At 39.9% G+C, this 16179-nt stretch overlaps 1 protein-coding gene across 1 annotated transcript in view; it reads right to left on the bottom strand.

Moving 5' to 3' along the window:
* The window catches only part of MAP1B (microtubule associated protein 1B), a 69736-nt gene that overhangs the window by 15471 nt on the left and 38086 nt on the right, over positions 1–16179 (bottom strand). Inside the window, exons 3-4 of the mRNA XM_014252375.2 lie at positions 9556–9638; positions 5806–5946 (exon numbers count right to left, since the gene is read on the bottom strand). Coding sequence (XP_014107850.2) covers positions 5806–5937 — 132 coding nt within the window. The 5' untranslated portion in view covers positions 5938–5946; positions 9556–9638. The remainder of the gene's footprint in view (positions 1–5805; positions 5947–9555; positions 9639–16179) is intronic.

The following is a 16179-nucleotide window of genomic DNA, read 5'->3' as shown; positions in this document are numbered from 1 at the left end:
GATCCAAGGTTTGACCTTCCCTCCTACATATTTTATAGAAAGATGGTTCTAACCTTTACACTGACAGGGTATAAGGGCTGTGGGGATAATGCAGCCTGAGCTGCATTATGCATGGTATGTCTACCATGGACTCATGAGCCTCCCTGCTGGTCCAGTCCACCCAGAAGAAACAGCCAAGTATCTGAAGGACAAAGAACAACCTCTTAACAGGCAGAGAACGACTGCAACACAGAGGAGGTCAGCATCCTCCCAGGGGTATTAACTATCCTTTCTCCTTCTGTCATGGGGTGTATTCCACCACACCACTGTTTGTGCAGGTCTTTCTGTGGGCTGGCTCCTGAAAAGCCAGTATTGCTCCCAGATTTATCAAGAGATAAATCTCAGCAGGAGAGTTTTTCAGGACAGTGACCATGAGATGATGGAACTCAGAATCCTATGAGCTGGAAGAAAAGCAGTAAGCATTACTAGAATCCTGAACTTAGATGTCTTCAAAGACTATTTAGAGGAATCCAATGGTTTAGGGTCCTAGAAAATATGGGGGTCCAACAGAGCTGGTCAGTGTATTCCCATGAGCAACAAATCAGCCAAAGGGGTCAGGAGACGTGCATGGATAAGCAGGGAGCTCCTAGTAAATCTCAAATGGAAGAAATATGGGAAAAAGCCACAGACCACATGGCAGAACTATAGGAATATTGTCAGATTATTCAGGGATGTAACAAGGAAGGTCAAGGCCCTCCTAGAATTGAGTCTAGTAAGGGCTATCAAGAACAACAATAAGAACTCTTACAAGCACATCAGCAGCAAAGGGAAGATTAAGGAAAATGTGGGGTCACTGATAAATCAGGCTGGTGTCCTGGTCATGGAAAACAGAGAAGGTGGAATTACTGAATGTCCTCTTTACCTCAGTCTTTACTGCTCAGGCCAGCCCTCAGACTTCAGAAGCAGCTCTGCAGAGAATGACCAAGGTGGATGACAAGCTGACTATATCCCAGCAACATGTGCCTGTGGCCAAGATGATCAATTGTATCCTTAAGGGATACCATTCCTGAAAAGCCAGCACCATTCCTTCCATTGGGAAGAGTATAGCCAGCAGGCTGAGAGAAATGATCTCTACTCAGCCTTAGTGAGACCACATCTGAAGTGCTGTGTTCAGTTCTGATCTCCACAGATCGTGGAAGACAGAGCTACAGAGGGTAAAGATGCTAAAGTAACCTGGTATCACAATTCGTTTTACAGAGGGTCCAGCGGAAACCACAGAGATGATGAGGAGACTGGAACACCTCTCTTAGGAGGTGAGAATGTGGAAGCTGGGCCTGTTTAGTCCAGAGAAGTCTGGGAGGGGTTCTATCAATACATATTAAATATCTCAAAGGCAGGTGCCAAGAGGATGGTGCCAGACTCTTTTTGGTGGTGGCCAGTGTCAGGAAAAGGAGCAATGACCATAAGCTAAAAACACAAGTTCCACTTCAAAATGGGGAAGAACTTCTTTATGTTGAGGGTGGCAGAGCACTGAAACAGGCTTCCCAGGGAGGCTGTGAAGTACCTTTCTGGAGATATTAAAAATCTGCTTGGATGTATTCCTGTGTCACCTGCTCTGGGTGATCCTGCCCTGGCAGAGGGTTTGGACTGAATAATCTCCAGATGTCCCTTCTAACCCTAATGATTCTGTGATTCTGAGATTAAGAAATGAGTTAACACTTCAGAAATGGAAACAGCTGTAAAATTTTGGGCCTGCTCTCCAAGGAAGACACTAAGGTGCTCAAGCATGTCAAGAGAAAGGCAACAGAACAGGTGAAGGGCCTGGAGCACAAGTTTGATAATGAGTGGCTGAGTGAGCTGAGGTTGTTTAGCCTGGAAAACAGGAGGCTCCAGGGGATTTTATTGCTCTCTACAACTGCCTGAAAGGAGGGTGTATCCAGGTGGGGGCCTGGTCTCTTCTCACAAGTAACAAATGACAGGATGACAAGAAATGGTCTCAAACTCCAGGAAGTTCAGACTGGGTATGAGGGAAAATTTCTTCCCCAAATGTTGTCAAACACTGAACCAGGCTACCCAGGGAAGTGGTTGAGTTACCAACCCTTGCAGGTATTTAAGACATGTAGATGTGGTGGTGCTTGGAGTCATAGTTTAGTGTTGAATTTGGCAGTGTTGGGTGAGAGTTGGACTTGATGATCTTTAAGATCTTTTCCAGCCCAAACAGTTCTTTGAATTTGTCATCTCCAACCTTAACAATTCTATGAATATATGATTCTAAGTTCTGTACTTCTGAGATTCTGAGTACAGAGCCAAAGAAAGTTCAACAACAACAAAAAAATACAGTTAAAAATGTTCTTGTCAGTAGTTTGATTTAAAATTCATGGACCACAAAATTCGAAATCTAAAGTAATTTCATTAATTTTGACAGCATTTCTTAACATTCTAGTACCAAAACCAACTGCTACCAATAAAGGCACAGAAAATGCAAATTTCCATGCCACAGTGCAAAGAGCTGTTTTCAATTCTATTATTTCTGAACAAAAAAACCAGTATTTGATGGTCTCAGATAAGCAAACATGAAAAGTATGGCATATTTTACCTTATCCAACTTCCACAGATACTTTGACGTTTTTAAACTGGCAATTCAGTTAAAAGTAGCTAATTTCTGTTCTATTTGCCCTTAACAAAGAGATCACCCAACTTCTATAAAGAAGTAATTCAGATGTTAAATGTCAGTGGAAAACAAGCCAGCACATCATCATGCAAAATACCATAACTTTCTTTGCAGAGACTCAGTTGTCAGCTCAAGCTTTAAGAACAGTTTTCAAAAGGATGATATAGATAACACTACAGCTGAATAATTGGAAAGTCTTGGACCACAAGCTGTATCAACAGAGGAAATGAATATATAGAAGATTAATGATGTTTGATTGTGTTAGATCTCTTTGGGTGTCTCTGTGTGTAGGTCTCACTTTTTCTTTGTGTTACATAACTTATTTTTAGCATTTACCAAACATAGAACTCAACAAAGGTGCAGTGGTTGTTATAAAAAAAACTCAGTCCAACAAAGAGATAAATAAAGCCCAAAATAAATATTTTCCACCTTCCTGTATCATTGTTACTGAGTATCTAAGCCATTTGACAAGAATATAAATAAATCTCACCCATATGTCAGACATGGCCCTGTATGAATGACAGCAAATTAAAAAAAACAAAGCAGAAAGAATAAATGGAGAAAAGAATGAAAAGGCTGAAAGATAAGAACAATAGGGGAATCACTGCTGTTGTTTATTGCAGAATTAAGAAAATAGGGGCATCATGGATGATAGCTTTGAAATGGATTTAGAATCTCAAGAGTAGTCCTTATGATATGTCTCTGATAAGGGTTGAAAACACATTAGGGAGAGCCAAAAGTAATAAAAAATCATTTCCTCTGAATAAATAAATCCAAGTCTGTTGCATAGATAAGGAAATAAAACTGGAGTACAGACTGTTTCTCATTAAGGGCGGATTTTTTCTAGATTAAAAAAAAATCATATGGCAACATACTGGGCTAATGAATATACTGTGATAAGTCTTGGGGTGAGTTCTTTCCAGTTTATATTATACCATACTTGGATTTCTGCTTCATATTTCTAAATTCTGACTTTTTTGTTCCTTAAAGTTGGCATGTATGACGTGTTAAGTCACTGGAAGCCCAGGCTAATGAAAAATTAAAGGAAGTTTATTCCAGGCACAGATTGTAACTGTTAGGAATAGAAAATTCAGTCATGCCTCACAGAAAGTATCAATGGATCTGAATTTCAAATGGTGACAGTAGGGATAGACAGTAACACCAAGATGTAGCCGCTCCTCTTCTCCAAATTCATAACCATTGTGTGAGCAAATAAATATAGCTGTAAACCTGAATGTCTTTTTAAACATTGAGAGACATGCTTAAGATTTAAAGGCATCACAGCTAGTGAAGACAAACAGTAAGTTGGCTGCTCAGAGAAAACATAATTATTACTTCCTATCCTGAATCACAAAGGCACAAAGAAAGATTTTCCTGTTCTAGCTGTCGTTGAAGAAGCAGGAGAGTGGGACATTCTACACCTTCCCACACAGGAGAAATTTAATATCTTGCTTTCAGGCTTTACTTGAAGAGAATTCTGCATGCTAGAGACAGATTTCTGAATAGACTTTATACAAATATCTCTCAAAATGTAATTACTTATTTGCAAGGACATTCCTTGACCTTAGTTCAGGTTTGGCCCAGTGAAGTAAAAATGGGCAGAGGCCAGAAACACTTACTCCTACCTTACATGGTTACAGAATCATAGAATTGTTTAGGTTGCCAAAGACCCTTAAGATCAAGAGTCAAGAGATTAAGATTAAGAGTCCAACTGTAAATCTGGCACTGCCAAGTCCACTAGGATCACGGCAGCACAGTTATTCTTCCATCTCGTCACCATTTAGAAAACCAATAGCCGCTTTTTCTAGACCTTTTTCTCTTTTTTTTTTTTAATTTTTAAAAAATGTTGCATGCATGAACTGCAGTATGGCAAAAATGATCTTGCTTTGGTTTTGTGAAAGCTTGCAGACACACTGAGACCCCGAGGCTTTAGAAACAATAGGCTGGAAGCCAACACTTGCTGAGAGCCATGCCAGCTGGCTGGTGACCACACCGCCAGCCACAGAGATGAGCCAAATGAGCCTTACTCATAGCCCATGGGAGTGTTCCCTAACACCCACTGCTGCAGCAATCCCACAGCATCTGCAACTCATGGCCAACCCCCATCCCTCCACTTTCCAAGCAATATTTTTTTTTTTGTAATGGTAGCATTTGTCCCTAGTTTTGCATAGTAGCCATAAAGTAATTATGTGTTGCTACTTAGACAGGGACATAAGGAACTTGAATCTGTAATTTCATAGAAAAGTAACTCTGACAAGTGCCAGTGAATTTTAGGTGCCAAGACTGTCTCAGAGAGCAGGAATCCAGTTCTTTCCCCAGCCATTTGCTGAACAAAGAGGCTTTGAGAATAGATCATATGGATACAATAAGGTCAAACTAGAGCTCATTCAAACTATGCTGCCTCAGTGCTGAACTCTCAAATCTCAGTCTACTGACATGCTCTTAATTAATAGTGGAAACTAAATTTGTATGGATGCAGCCATACAGTTTATTTAAATATATACTTTACATGGCAGCCAAATTAATTATGACAGCTTGTTTACTATGGATTTCTGCCCTATGGGAGCTTTCAGACACAGTACATTAAGGAAGAGAGCAAAGTAACAAATTACATGAAATACTGGTATATTTCATGCTTATCTTTTTGGAATGTAAAACCCACAAGTTTTACAGATTCACTTGCTGTATTTTAGACACTACTATAAAAAAGTTAAGCAGGTAGATGGTGTAAAAAAATATTATTCTAACAGGCACCCTCTGTCTCATTAGTGCCACTTGCTAATTAGTAAGCTAATGCAGGCAAGAGCCTGGTGTCAAGTTCAATTCGACTGTTTTGTATGTTCACCTCAGATTAACAACCTGTGTATTTTAAACACAGCACTATCTTGTTCCATTGTTGAAGGTTCCTTGATTTTCTCTTTCCAAAAACTGTAATTTAATTTCCCAAATTAATATTTAATTACTTTGTTAGGCAATTTACATGAAATCTAAAGTAAAATAAATAAAAGTTTTGTGAGAAAGCCTGTAATGGAGAGTAAAGAGCAGCACCACCAAGCTGCCAGTGGTAACTCTAACAAGACAGAGAGCCACTTTTAGGCTTCTAGGAATCTCTGCCAGCACATAACAATGCATAGAAGACACTTTTCTAAACATACCTCTTGATCTGTGAAGATCTCAATGAAGTTCTGGAAGGAGAAGGACCCTGACTGAAGAATGAGCTCTCCTGTGTTTTCAAAGCACTGGCCAGTTAGAACGAGGAGCTTGTGCCTTGCAGCATCTGTGATCATTAAGCGCACCTAGAGTGAAAAAGAGAAATCAATAACATCAATAAACATCAATAATGGGAGTAACCATGTGTTTCAATAGTCCACTGAGAACATACGGTTTCTCTCTCCTAATTTAAAACCAGTCTCTGGAACAGGGATCCCAAACATGGAGTTATAGTGCTGTTTACAAAAGACAATGAGAAAGGGGAAAACGTGAAACAAAAAGGAGGTGCAAGATGCTATTAGAAAGAAGGTCTGAAGAACAAACCAAATTAATGGCATGGAAAAAACAGCAAGGAGCAGGAAAGACTACAGCTTGAATGAAGAAATCATTTTTTTAACAACAAACTTACTAATAGTATAGTTCTTGGTACACTTTTACAGAATTGCATCATACAACTTTGGTAAACTATTTAAGAACACATGCTTGTTACTTTACTTGACCCTCACTACAGCTACTAATTATTCTTGTTTACCACTCCCAAGGGGGAGATTAATGTACATGCTAAGAGAAAGCCATATATACTAAATTTAGGAACAAAACTAAACAAAACCTGTGTAAGATTCTATAGTGTTGAGTAAATGCTTTGCAAATACTTCAAAAGTCTTACCAAACACTGAAAAACCAATCCAGTCCATGGTAAGCTATGAATTTCAAGTACAAAGCACTAATTCTTCTATTAAGGAAGAATTAAATCAAACCAGAACAGTGATTCCAGAACAAGGCTATCCACATATTAAACTAATTGAGCAAACGAGCAGAGTCCATCTGGGACAACTCCACATGATATTGCATCCAAGCTCTGTCTCCATGGAGATGACACAAATCAACACAGCTCTCCTAGCAAGATATTCTTTCCAAGGTTTATATTGATTGTTAAACAATCAATTTTTCTAAATAACTCCTGTGAATGCCAGGAGGCTGAGCCAGGAAGGCTTAACCCGAATCTCTGCTCAACAAGTCATGTTTCCCATAAAACTAGAAAACACAAACTGGAGAGTATGTATCTCAAAGAAGATCCCAACTCTACCACATGTTCACTGTTACTTTATTAAATAAGTGACAGCAGAAAGTTCATTTAATTAAATGTAGGATTAATGTTGCTCTGCCACTAGTTGCACTAAATAATGATAAATTCAGAAATACCATGTAGGGATTAAGTGTAACTATTTTTATTTCAGACAAAAATATAGATAAGCGCAAACATTTGTCTGATGCGCATTACTCAAATCTTTTCTGTTTTCACTCTATTAAAACCATATCAGAACTGGCTTCCTCTTCTACGTTTTCTTTTGTTGTTGCCAGCAGTGCTCATCAGTCTGATAACTTTCATGTAAACTCACCAGGTTTTCCAACAATAAAACTACTTCCTGATTTGTGAATCACTGATATGTTATTGTCAAATAATTTCCCTTCAACCTATTTTATTAATTGACAAGAAAGTACATTCTGCAGGGTTATGCCAAAAAACTAAGTAAATAAATATTTGCAGATAACAGTTCATAATGTGTACACATGGAAGACCTTAAGAGACACATAAATTCTGTGTCTGGGTGTAAATAAGGTTTTTTGAAGGACTACCAGAAATTGTCTCCTAATTTTAAGACCACTCAATTTTAGAAGAAATACTGCAAGGCGATGATTCCATTCAGTTCAGCTGTTGGTAAAAGCTCAAAATTGACTGAAGGAAGTGCACAGCGAGATGTAGGCTCAGTCAAAACAGAGTTTAAATGGCGTGTGAACAGAGACCAGCACATCAGCAGATCAGTGGTTTCCCAAACCTATGGTACAGTCAACAGGAACATTCAAGCAATGGAGTGGGGACTTCCTAGAAAGGAAGTAAATGTTCATCAGGGTTTTCTTCAGGAAACAACAATTTTTCTCCCTTTGGGCCTCTTTCTAATGGGGAGGTGTTTGGCATTCGACAGAACATGACAGGAGCTTCGGGCATATTCATGCGTGGACTACCAGCAGGTAAGGCTATTAAAAGCCAGGTTACCAGATATATTGTATTTCTATTATTTGTGTTTGTCTGTTTGGCTTGGTTTTCTTTTTTTTGCTCTTGTTTTACTTTGGTTTGGTTTTTGTTTCTTTGTGCATTTTGTTTTTTTTCCTGAGTGAACAGATTTAAGTTCCTCTTCTGGTGAAGTCAGAGCTTCATGGTATATCTCTATCTCCCTCAGATGCACCCTGGAAATCTCTGATATATGAAATTAAGTTTTCTCTTTGCCATAGTGAACAGAGAATGTCTACTCCAAGCCCTGATTTAATTCTGACCCCTCTTCCTAATCATCTCTTTCTGAAATATGTCGATTCAGATCCCAGCTTAGCCAGCCAAGTTAAATCTCATCTGTCTGACTATGACCAGTTTGGCAGAATGAAAGCAAAGCAAAGATCACCTCCCACAGTCTTGTGAGATGAAATTTACAGTAACATAGCCGAACATCTTCCAGAGCCAAAGGAGTAAGCCCAGGGTTCAGAAATCATTAATGGGTGTCAGATCATGTTCTTCCATGTAGTCATCCATCAAAGGAATGACAAGCAACAGGCACAGAAATAGCATTTCCCTCCTTCTGGCAGTTTTTTGTCTCTTCCACCCCTTCACACATGCACACACTATATGGCTTTTTACTCAGAATGAATGTATAGAGCTGCTGTCCTGGTGTCCTTCTTGTCCTTAACAAGCACCTCTAATGGCTTGTAAGAGATTTTCACATGTCACATTTTAGTAAGTTCCCATTGACTAAGGTGGCTTTTAAACTTCTACAGGTTCAGAAATTCCATTTGTTTTGGAGTCCTTTCTTCTGTTTGTGTTCAACATCATTTAACAATTGATTGCAAAACAGTTTTTTCACCAGTGACCACCAGCAGAACGGCTTTATCTCCGAAAAGAAATGAGACTGTGGCAGTGCTTCCCAGCACAGACTAGCAATGAAATTATCCTTATTATTTCAACCTTCAGTCTCACTAGATAAATAAATAAATTTTGTCTTTGAGCTATACAATTAGTTCTTTGACTCTACTTAGTTCATAAGGAATTGGCAGTGCTCTTATGGGCGCTCTCCAGGTTCACCAATCATGTCACATGCTTTTTGAAGGACACCTAGATCAACCTAGTGTCACCACCACGTAGTTGGTAATTCCTCTCAGACCCAAATTTGTCCCTGGGCACCTTCGGACACTTTCTTCCTACGTAAAGTAGGCATCTAGAGCTACCAAACAATGGCAAAGCTAAAGAAAAGCAGAGGCAGGTTAACTACAACTGCCCCCACTGCATCAAGAATAGAATTTGATGTATTATGAGGAAAGGAATCAGAGATTCCATATGGGATCAGAGGTGTGTTTCTGTCCTATGCTTCTGACAATTTGTCAGGAGTCTGGAAAATCAGGGAAGAGATCAAGGGATGGGTGACTTTTTTCATTATATCTATTCCAAATACACCCTTTCATTCATAGTCAGAGCCTGCTCTCAGTGTCTGCTAAGATTTTGAAAAATAGTATTTCAGTTTGTCAGTCTCTAAACTGGCAGGCAGCGACTGATGTTCCATAATTACCTCAACTACATCTGCTTCAGTGCCCTCATCATGTCCACTTAATGGAGCTTTTATGACATGTCCAACAGAGTATTTCTTACTTACCTCTGTACTAACTGCTTCATCTGAGGGATTTATGAGGACTACAGTTTCTAAGACATCACTTCTGTGGTGAAGAATCTTCTGACCTGCAAGCACAGAGAGGAAAAACGAAAAATTAAATTCAACCATCATGGTATAAACCAGGACTTCCCATGAGTTTGCTGTATGTCTCACTTCGTGAGAGCCCTCTGGCTGACCTGTCTGAAGGAGTACCCATAACTCATCTTGGTCTCACAGCTCTGGTGCAGGTAAGGGAGTAACCATCATCAGCTGAGCATCTGGCCCTAACAAACCAAGTGAAAACTAGAACCCACACTGCCAAATTGCTCCCTTTCAGACATCCAATGGCATTGATTAACATTGGGACACTGCAAAAAGTTCCCTGTGGGGATGGCTAGACACTTGCCATGCTGCCTTACTTTATCTCACTCCTGCTTATAAAAGCTGTAGAAAGCAATGTCAAGCAGCAAGAGTGACAGGACATACAAATAACATCTAGATCCTGAACTAGTAAAGTCTGGGCAACTTTGGAGCAATCTCTCTACTGGCTTTCATACTTAGTCCATCTCTATATTCAACAGTGATATTCATCTGACCAGGAGTGAATGCCAGAAAAACAAAACAGGACTTCATTTTTTTTTTTTTTCTCCTCCTTATGTTAATTGGCAAGTTCTTATCAGGGTCTCTTTCTGTGAGAACTGCAGTGAGATTAATTAGCATTGGACTGTCATTCAGAAATCCAGACTGGTAATTAGTCTAAAAAACCAGAAGAGCTGTCCTTCTGAGCAAACTGCTTGGCGCAATATTAATCAATTAAAATAATTAATTAGGCTTGAAAGGGAGTACGGGACACAGACCTATTTGCCAACTTAGAAAACCTCCCCTGCAAAGAGACGTAAATTAACAAGGCTGAGGACAGTCAGGCTGAAAGGAGCTCGACATGCCTGAGAGCATTGTGTGAGAGGAAGGGCAGCCAGCCATTCCCACAGTGTCCCTGGCTAGGGCAGGCTCAGCGCTGCCCCATCTGCCCCAGTGATGCCCTCTTCCTTCCACACTGACCTGCCTGCCTTCTTCCTCCTCCTTCCCCCTGAGTTCCCACTGTGCTGTGTCTGTTGCTGTTGCTCTGGGGAATCTCTACATTTATAAGCATGTGAGCTTACAATCAAATGATAGAAAGTGATGGAGAAGGAAAATAGTGTTCTCAAGTAAAATGTGAGATAGGGTTGAAGTCTATTCTCTCGTGCATGACAGTGCCTAAAAACTTGTGGATATCTACTTAGTTTGAAGAAACCTAGTTTTCTTAATATATATTAAGAATATATATATTCTTTCTGCTATACTTCCTTGAAAGATACAGATTACATATTATGAAAGGAGAAGAGGGCAGGTCCCATTCCCTCTGCAGTTCTCATATTACCCTTTGCAATTCCATTTATTTTTAAAGTTTTGCTTCCTTGCCTATCAGAAATGCACATATAAAGCTACAGTCAATAAAACATCCAGATGGCTCTGTTACCATGGGCTCCTTCAGAAGATGCTCTGTGCTCTGAAATTTTAGTTGTTTTTCAGATTTTCCCTTAAATTAAAAGATTAGGTGGAGTTTATTGAATTTTATCAATAAGGACATTAAAGGAATTTTCACCCTTTAGCAGACATCGAAAATTCTTGCTTAACAGTTGGTGACACTGAACACATACTTTGCTTCAGGCTAGACTAAGCCTCATATATCATTAGACACGAACACATTAAACACAGGTAGAAAATAAATGCAGTTATTTACATGCAAAGTTAGACAAAGAGATGCACAATTTTCATCAGGCTCAAAGCACATACTTTGGACTTAACTGAAGCTGCCCCAAGTTGTGTGTCTGTGTAGCTGGGAAGGATTTGACCCGAGGAGTCACAACTCCTGGTGACCAACAGCAATGGTGGTTACATCCCAGCAGACACCCTGCTCCAGTGGTTGTGTGGGTTCATGGGCCCTGAGGCTGATCTCCAGAGGCAGGCAAGTTGTACGTGGTGCACGTGTGACTTGTTTCCCTCTTGAACCCTTTGGCCTAAGCATGTTACTGATTACCATACAGGGTGGGGAGCCAGCACTGGCAGGGTGTGAGTCACTGTGAGGGCTCCCATCCCATGGAACACCTGGGAAGTTTGCAACTACTTGCTGATGTCGGTAACACCGTCCCATGTCACCCCTTGGGAAATAGGAAAGACTTTGAAAAAAAATTTGCAATTTTGTAAGAGTAACACAGGCTTGCTGCCCAGATTGATATCCTGAGATGCTCAGCTGGAATGAGGGAAAGTCTCCCATGGGAACAGTTTTATCAGGCAGAAATTAACTATCAGAGTGTGGGAGCAGAAAGCAGCAACAGCACCTCATAAACTGGCAAGAGACTGTGATTTACTAAATTACAGATGGGAGTGGGAGAACCTGAGACTACTTTACATCTGGGGTTGCTTTACTGAATTTTCGCAGCCTCTCTCTACACATGACAGATCATTTCTATGACTTGACAGAGAAAGAAATGAAGAAACTTCACATTACACAGAAGTGGTTAGGTGGATAGATTTTACCTGCTTATAGTTCCTAGGAAGCAAGTCAAAGCCCCTTCCAAAGACTAATATATGAATATTATATGTGTTTGGAAGAAATCCAAGTATCTGCTCATCTTTTGAATTTATTAATTAAAGCTTCAAATTAAAAACCGGTATGAGCAAAGAGTCTGGCAGCTGTTTGACTCAGAACAAGAACAGAGAGAAGTAAACAGCATGTGAAAATTGCTTAAAATTGCACCCATCAACCCAGTTTCTATGGCCATAGGATCCTCATGCCCCCCTACCATCCAAATAACAATGACATTTATCGTGTGATTATTGAGATGGGGATAGTGTTAGTCACATTTCCTAGAAAAGTGACAGAACAGTTTTCCTAAATTACACAGTCAATTTTTTCAAGCCAGTCAAGCAGCATGAACATGAGGGGCACTTTTAACAGTCACTATATTAAATTTGGGCAAACACAAAATGCAAATGAATGGCAAGGGAAAGAAATCAAGTCCTCATTTGAGTTTTGTTTAACCAAGCGTCACACTTTTTCCTGGGCATGCCTGTGCAACCCAGCCCATAGGTGTGCCTGCTGTAACAGGCTAGTCAATAGAGGGGTTTCCACCAGCTTCTCCTGTCACTCCCGGCAGACAGCAATACTCACTTGCTCCCTATCAATACAATTCCTACACAAAGTAAACACAGAGGAGGCAGGCAAATCCTTCCTGTGGTCATTCCTGGCAGAAAGAGCGAAAGGAGTATTCTCCCTGAAAATGCTAACTGTTCAACAACACCTGATCTGGCATGCAAACACATTTCTCTGGCAACTTTAAACATCTCTCATTTTTCACTGTAAAGGACTTCAAAGTCTCATTTCTCCGCCAGAAGACGTGGCGGCTGTGTTACGTCAGCCACCATGCTGGGTGGTATTAACAGATGGCACAGCTTGCAGGGCTGGCTAATGAAACTTCCCACACACCATGAATATGCAATGACCTCTGCAGCTAGAAACCCTCACTGCCCTGCACTTGTAACTAGCTTTGACACCCAGCTGTCCCATGTCTCTTGTGGAGGAATTTTCAGATGCTGATGGGAGAAATCCTCCAAAATAAACCATATAACATCCATCCCTGAAGTTCTAAGGGACGCTTGGACTATTGAAAGACAGTATTGGAGATTGTCAGCCACTGTGCTGGGAAGCAATAACTTATGTTCAAGAATCATCTCAACTACAATCTGTTTCATACTTATCATGTCTGATGAAGATTATTGAAAGGTTATCATATATCCCTTGCACACCATAAGTTGAAAGCAATAAACTGTTTTGGAAAAAAACCCCAGCTTTTTGCATAGCCAACAGCAGTCTAATAACTCATACATTTTAAGCAACTTCAAACTGCTCGCTACTTCATCTGTTATTTCTAGTGTGGACTTCAAATCTTTCCTCCAAAAACAGGTGTGTTAACTTTGGGCTCTTCGTAGTTGTTCTATATTATCAACAGAGTACTCAGAGTCTGGATGACTGGTCATCTGATGGTTGCTATGTCTTGTCCTAAGTGAATAAATCTATATTTCCTTGTTTTCAATACAAATATCTATGGGTATAAATTGTCAAATAATACTGTCCCAAATATTCTGTCTACCTGGAGGCACTACATTGCAACAACAATTTCAGACCATAGAGAAAGGAACAAGATCCCCTTTTATAGCAGACTATATTATATGGAGAAATCTCACATAAATAATATGGAGCACTCCATCCTCTTCACCTTCTTTGTTGAGAAAGGAGTACCAAAGCATGCTAAGCTTCCTGCTGAACTAAATTGCAAGCTGGAGAAATAGGTAAGTGTTCAGCAAGGCAGTGATTTTACAGAGTCACCGAAGCAAATTCTGATGTTGCAAAACTCTGAAGTTCTTTATCTGCAAGTAAGAAGAAAATTCTTTGTACACCTGATTGAGAAATGGCTGTCTAATATCCAGGCACTGGACTGCAAGAACAGGACTTCAGAAAGCTCCTTCCAGGAATGGTCTGAAAGTCCTGCTGGTGATGCCACAGACTGTAGAGGCTAATCATTCAGTCTTGTAACTAGCTGACACAATGGGGCGTGCATAACACAGGCATAACTTCATTTATGCCAGAGAAGATGGATTCACTGCCTCCAGGGCTCAATTCAGTCCAACAGCTTCTTAAATTTAGGCTGTCTGCAAGGAATGTATAATAATTTTTCCCAGCAATAACTCCTATATACGTACAAATATCAGAATATTTTACACATTTCCAGGTGAAAATAAAATCCTGCTAGAATGCCGAGCTGATGTGACAGCTGTGAACAAATCTAATAATGAGTTAACACTGATCTGAGCCCTCTGATGGAGACAAAGATTTGGAAGAATGACACTAACTACAAAATGTGACTGTTCTCCTTGCCATCATTTAAACCTGCTTCCTCTGGTCATGATGGTAGGTTCAGATTCATATCTAGGGTTACATGCTTTATATAGGGAATTATGCGTTATCTCTGCAGTTACGTTAATGTTTCTTGCATCTGATCAGCTGGAATACTGAACTGTCACTGTCGTGACTTTCCAGGAAGCATAAATCTCTAGCTCATTTTCTCCCTCTCCCCACATAAACAGAATTGGTATTTGAGTTTCATTTGGTTCAGCTCCAGCCTGGTGATAGTTAAATGTTTTCCTACCCACATCTGACACTGAACAATTTATTAACTACAAATCCTGAGAGGCAATGTCCTGCATAGTTCTGTATTGTATATTTTCGTTTTTAAGGTCACATTTATTTACTGAAATAAAGCCCACTGCATACAATGTCATTTTTGTTTTTGGGTAAGTCCTTATCCGTCAGACCTTATTTGGGTTTATACCTCCGGATAATAACAGAGCCCTGGAAGTGGGAGGCTAGACAGAAGATGATTATGCGGTCTGAACACTGACTGCAAGATTCAGCCTCCAGTTACTGTACACAAAGCCAGTTCACCAATCCTCGCTCAGGACTCTTGAACAGGAGTGAGAGAATGCAAGTTGACCTCTTCGCACTAATTTTCATAGCTGTATTCATATTGTCTGCCTCAAACTTTAAGACCTCCAGATTTATGAACTGAGCTGTGCTAGGAGCTGTTGCAAGATCTACAAGTGATTGCAGGGACCTCACTGCTCTGCAACCATTCATCCTGAAATATCCTGAAGTTAATTCAAGACATTACATCACCTTTTTCACACCCTGTTGATCAACAGACTAATTGTATCATCCTTTCACACTAAATATTGATTTCTTGCATGTTTGCCAGCTTCGTGTGACATCTAATCCTCTGTCAAAATACAGCCATTTATCAAGTTGAAGCAAACTGCTGCCCTTTCACTCCCATCTGTTAGTGTCGGGCAAATTAGTACTCTCAGCTCTCATTTCTCACCTTCAGAAAATGGTATTTCTCACATAATTTTTGATATTTTACAATTTCAGGATGCTATGATGGACTCCTAAAGCATTAAAAATCAAAGACTACCCTGAAAAGAAAAGTTGAAGCAAATCAGTCAGAAGTAAAAAAACAATGAAAGTTTACATACTATAATTTTAATGCCTACTAAAATAGATTTGTCTCCCAAAAGAGGGCATATGCTACAAAAACTGAACCAAGTAGCCTCGTGTTTTCATTATTGATTTCACCGAGTCTCTGGACAGAAGTGAAATTTAAAACCAATACTTCTGAAGACCTCAATAAAATCAGAGTCAAAAAACTCCCCCAAAAACCCCAAAACCCCTACTTGCTGTTTATATGCTGAACTTGCAACAGTAATGGAATCTAATGCTCCAAATAAATGGGTTCACCCTCAATTTTGCTTAAGAAAAGATATACCAAATAGTCAGCCAACAGCGTCAATTTGTTCACTGAGTTCAGCTACAAGTTATTGCTGTGGAGCACTAAAATTCCCTACCAATGGGAAAAAGGACCAAAAAGGACCAACCCTTTTGTGAAATGAGTGCCAGTCTTTGATTGTTTGAGTACTTTTTGGATTAGGATGTCAAACATTCCTGATCCGTGCTATGACAACCAGTTATTCCCA

The sequence above is a fragment of the Pseudopodoces humilis genome, chromosome 4 (genome assembly GCF_049639895.1).
Source record: "Pseudopodoces humilis isolate 2021_Gansu_Grassland_sample_001 chromosome 4, ASM4963989v1, whole genome shotgun sequence".
In the NCBI taxonomy this organism is placed as follows: Eukaryota; Metazoa; Chordata; class Aves; order Passeriformes; family Paridae; genus Pseudopodoces; species Pseudopodoces humilis.
The sequence above is the reverse complement of the archived record's forward strand: the minus strand, read 5'-3'. Positions and strand labels throughout refer to the sequence as shown.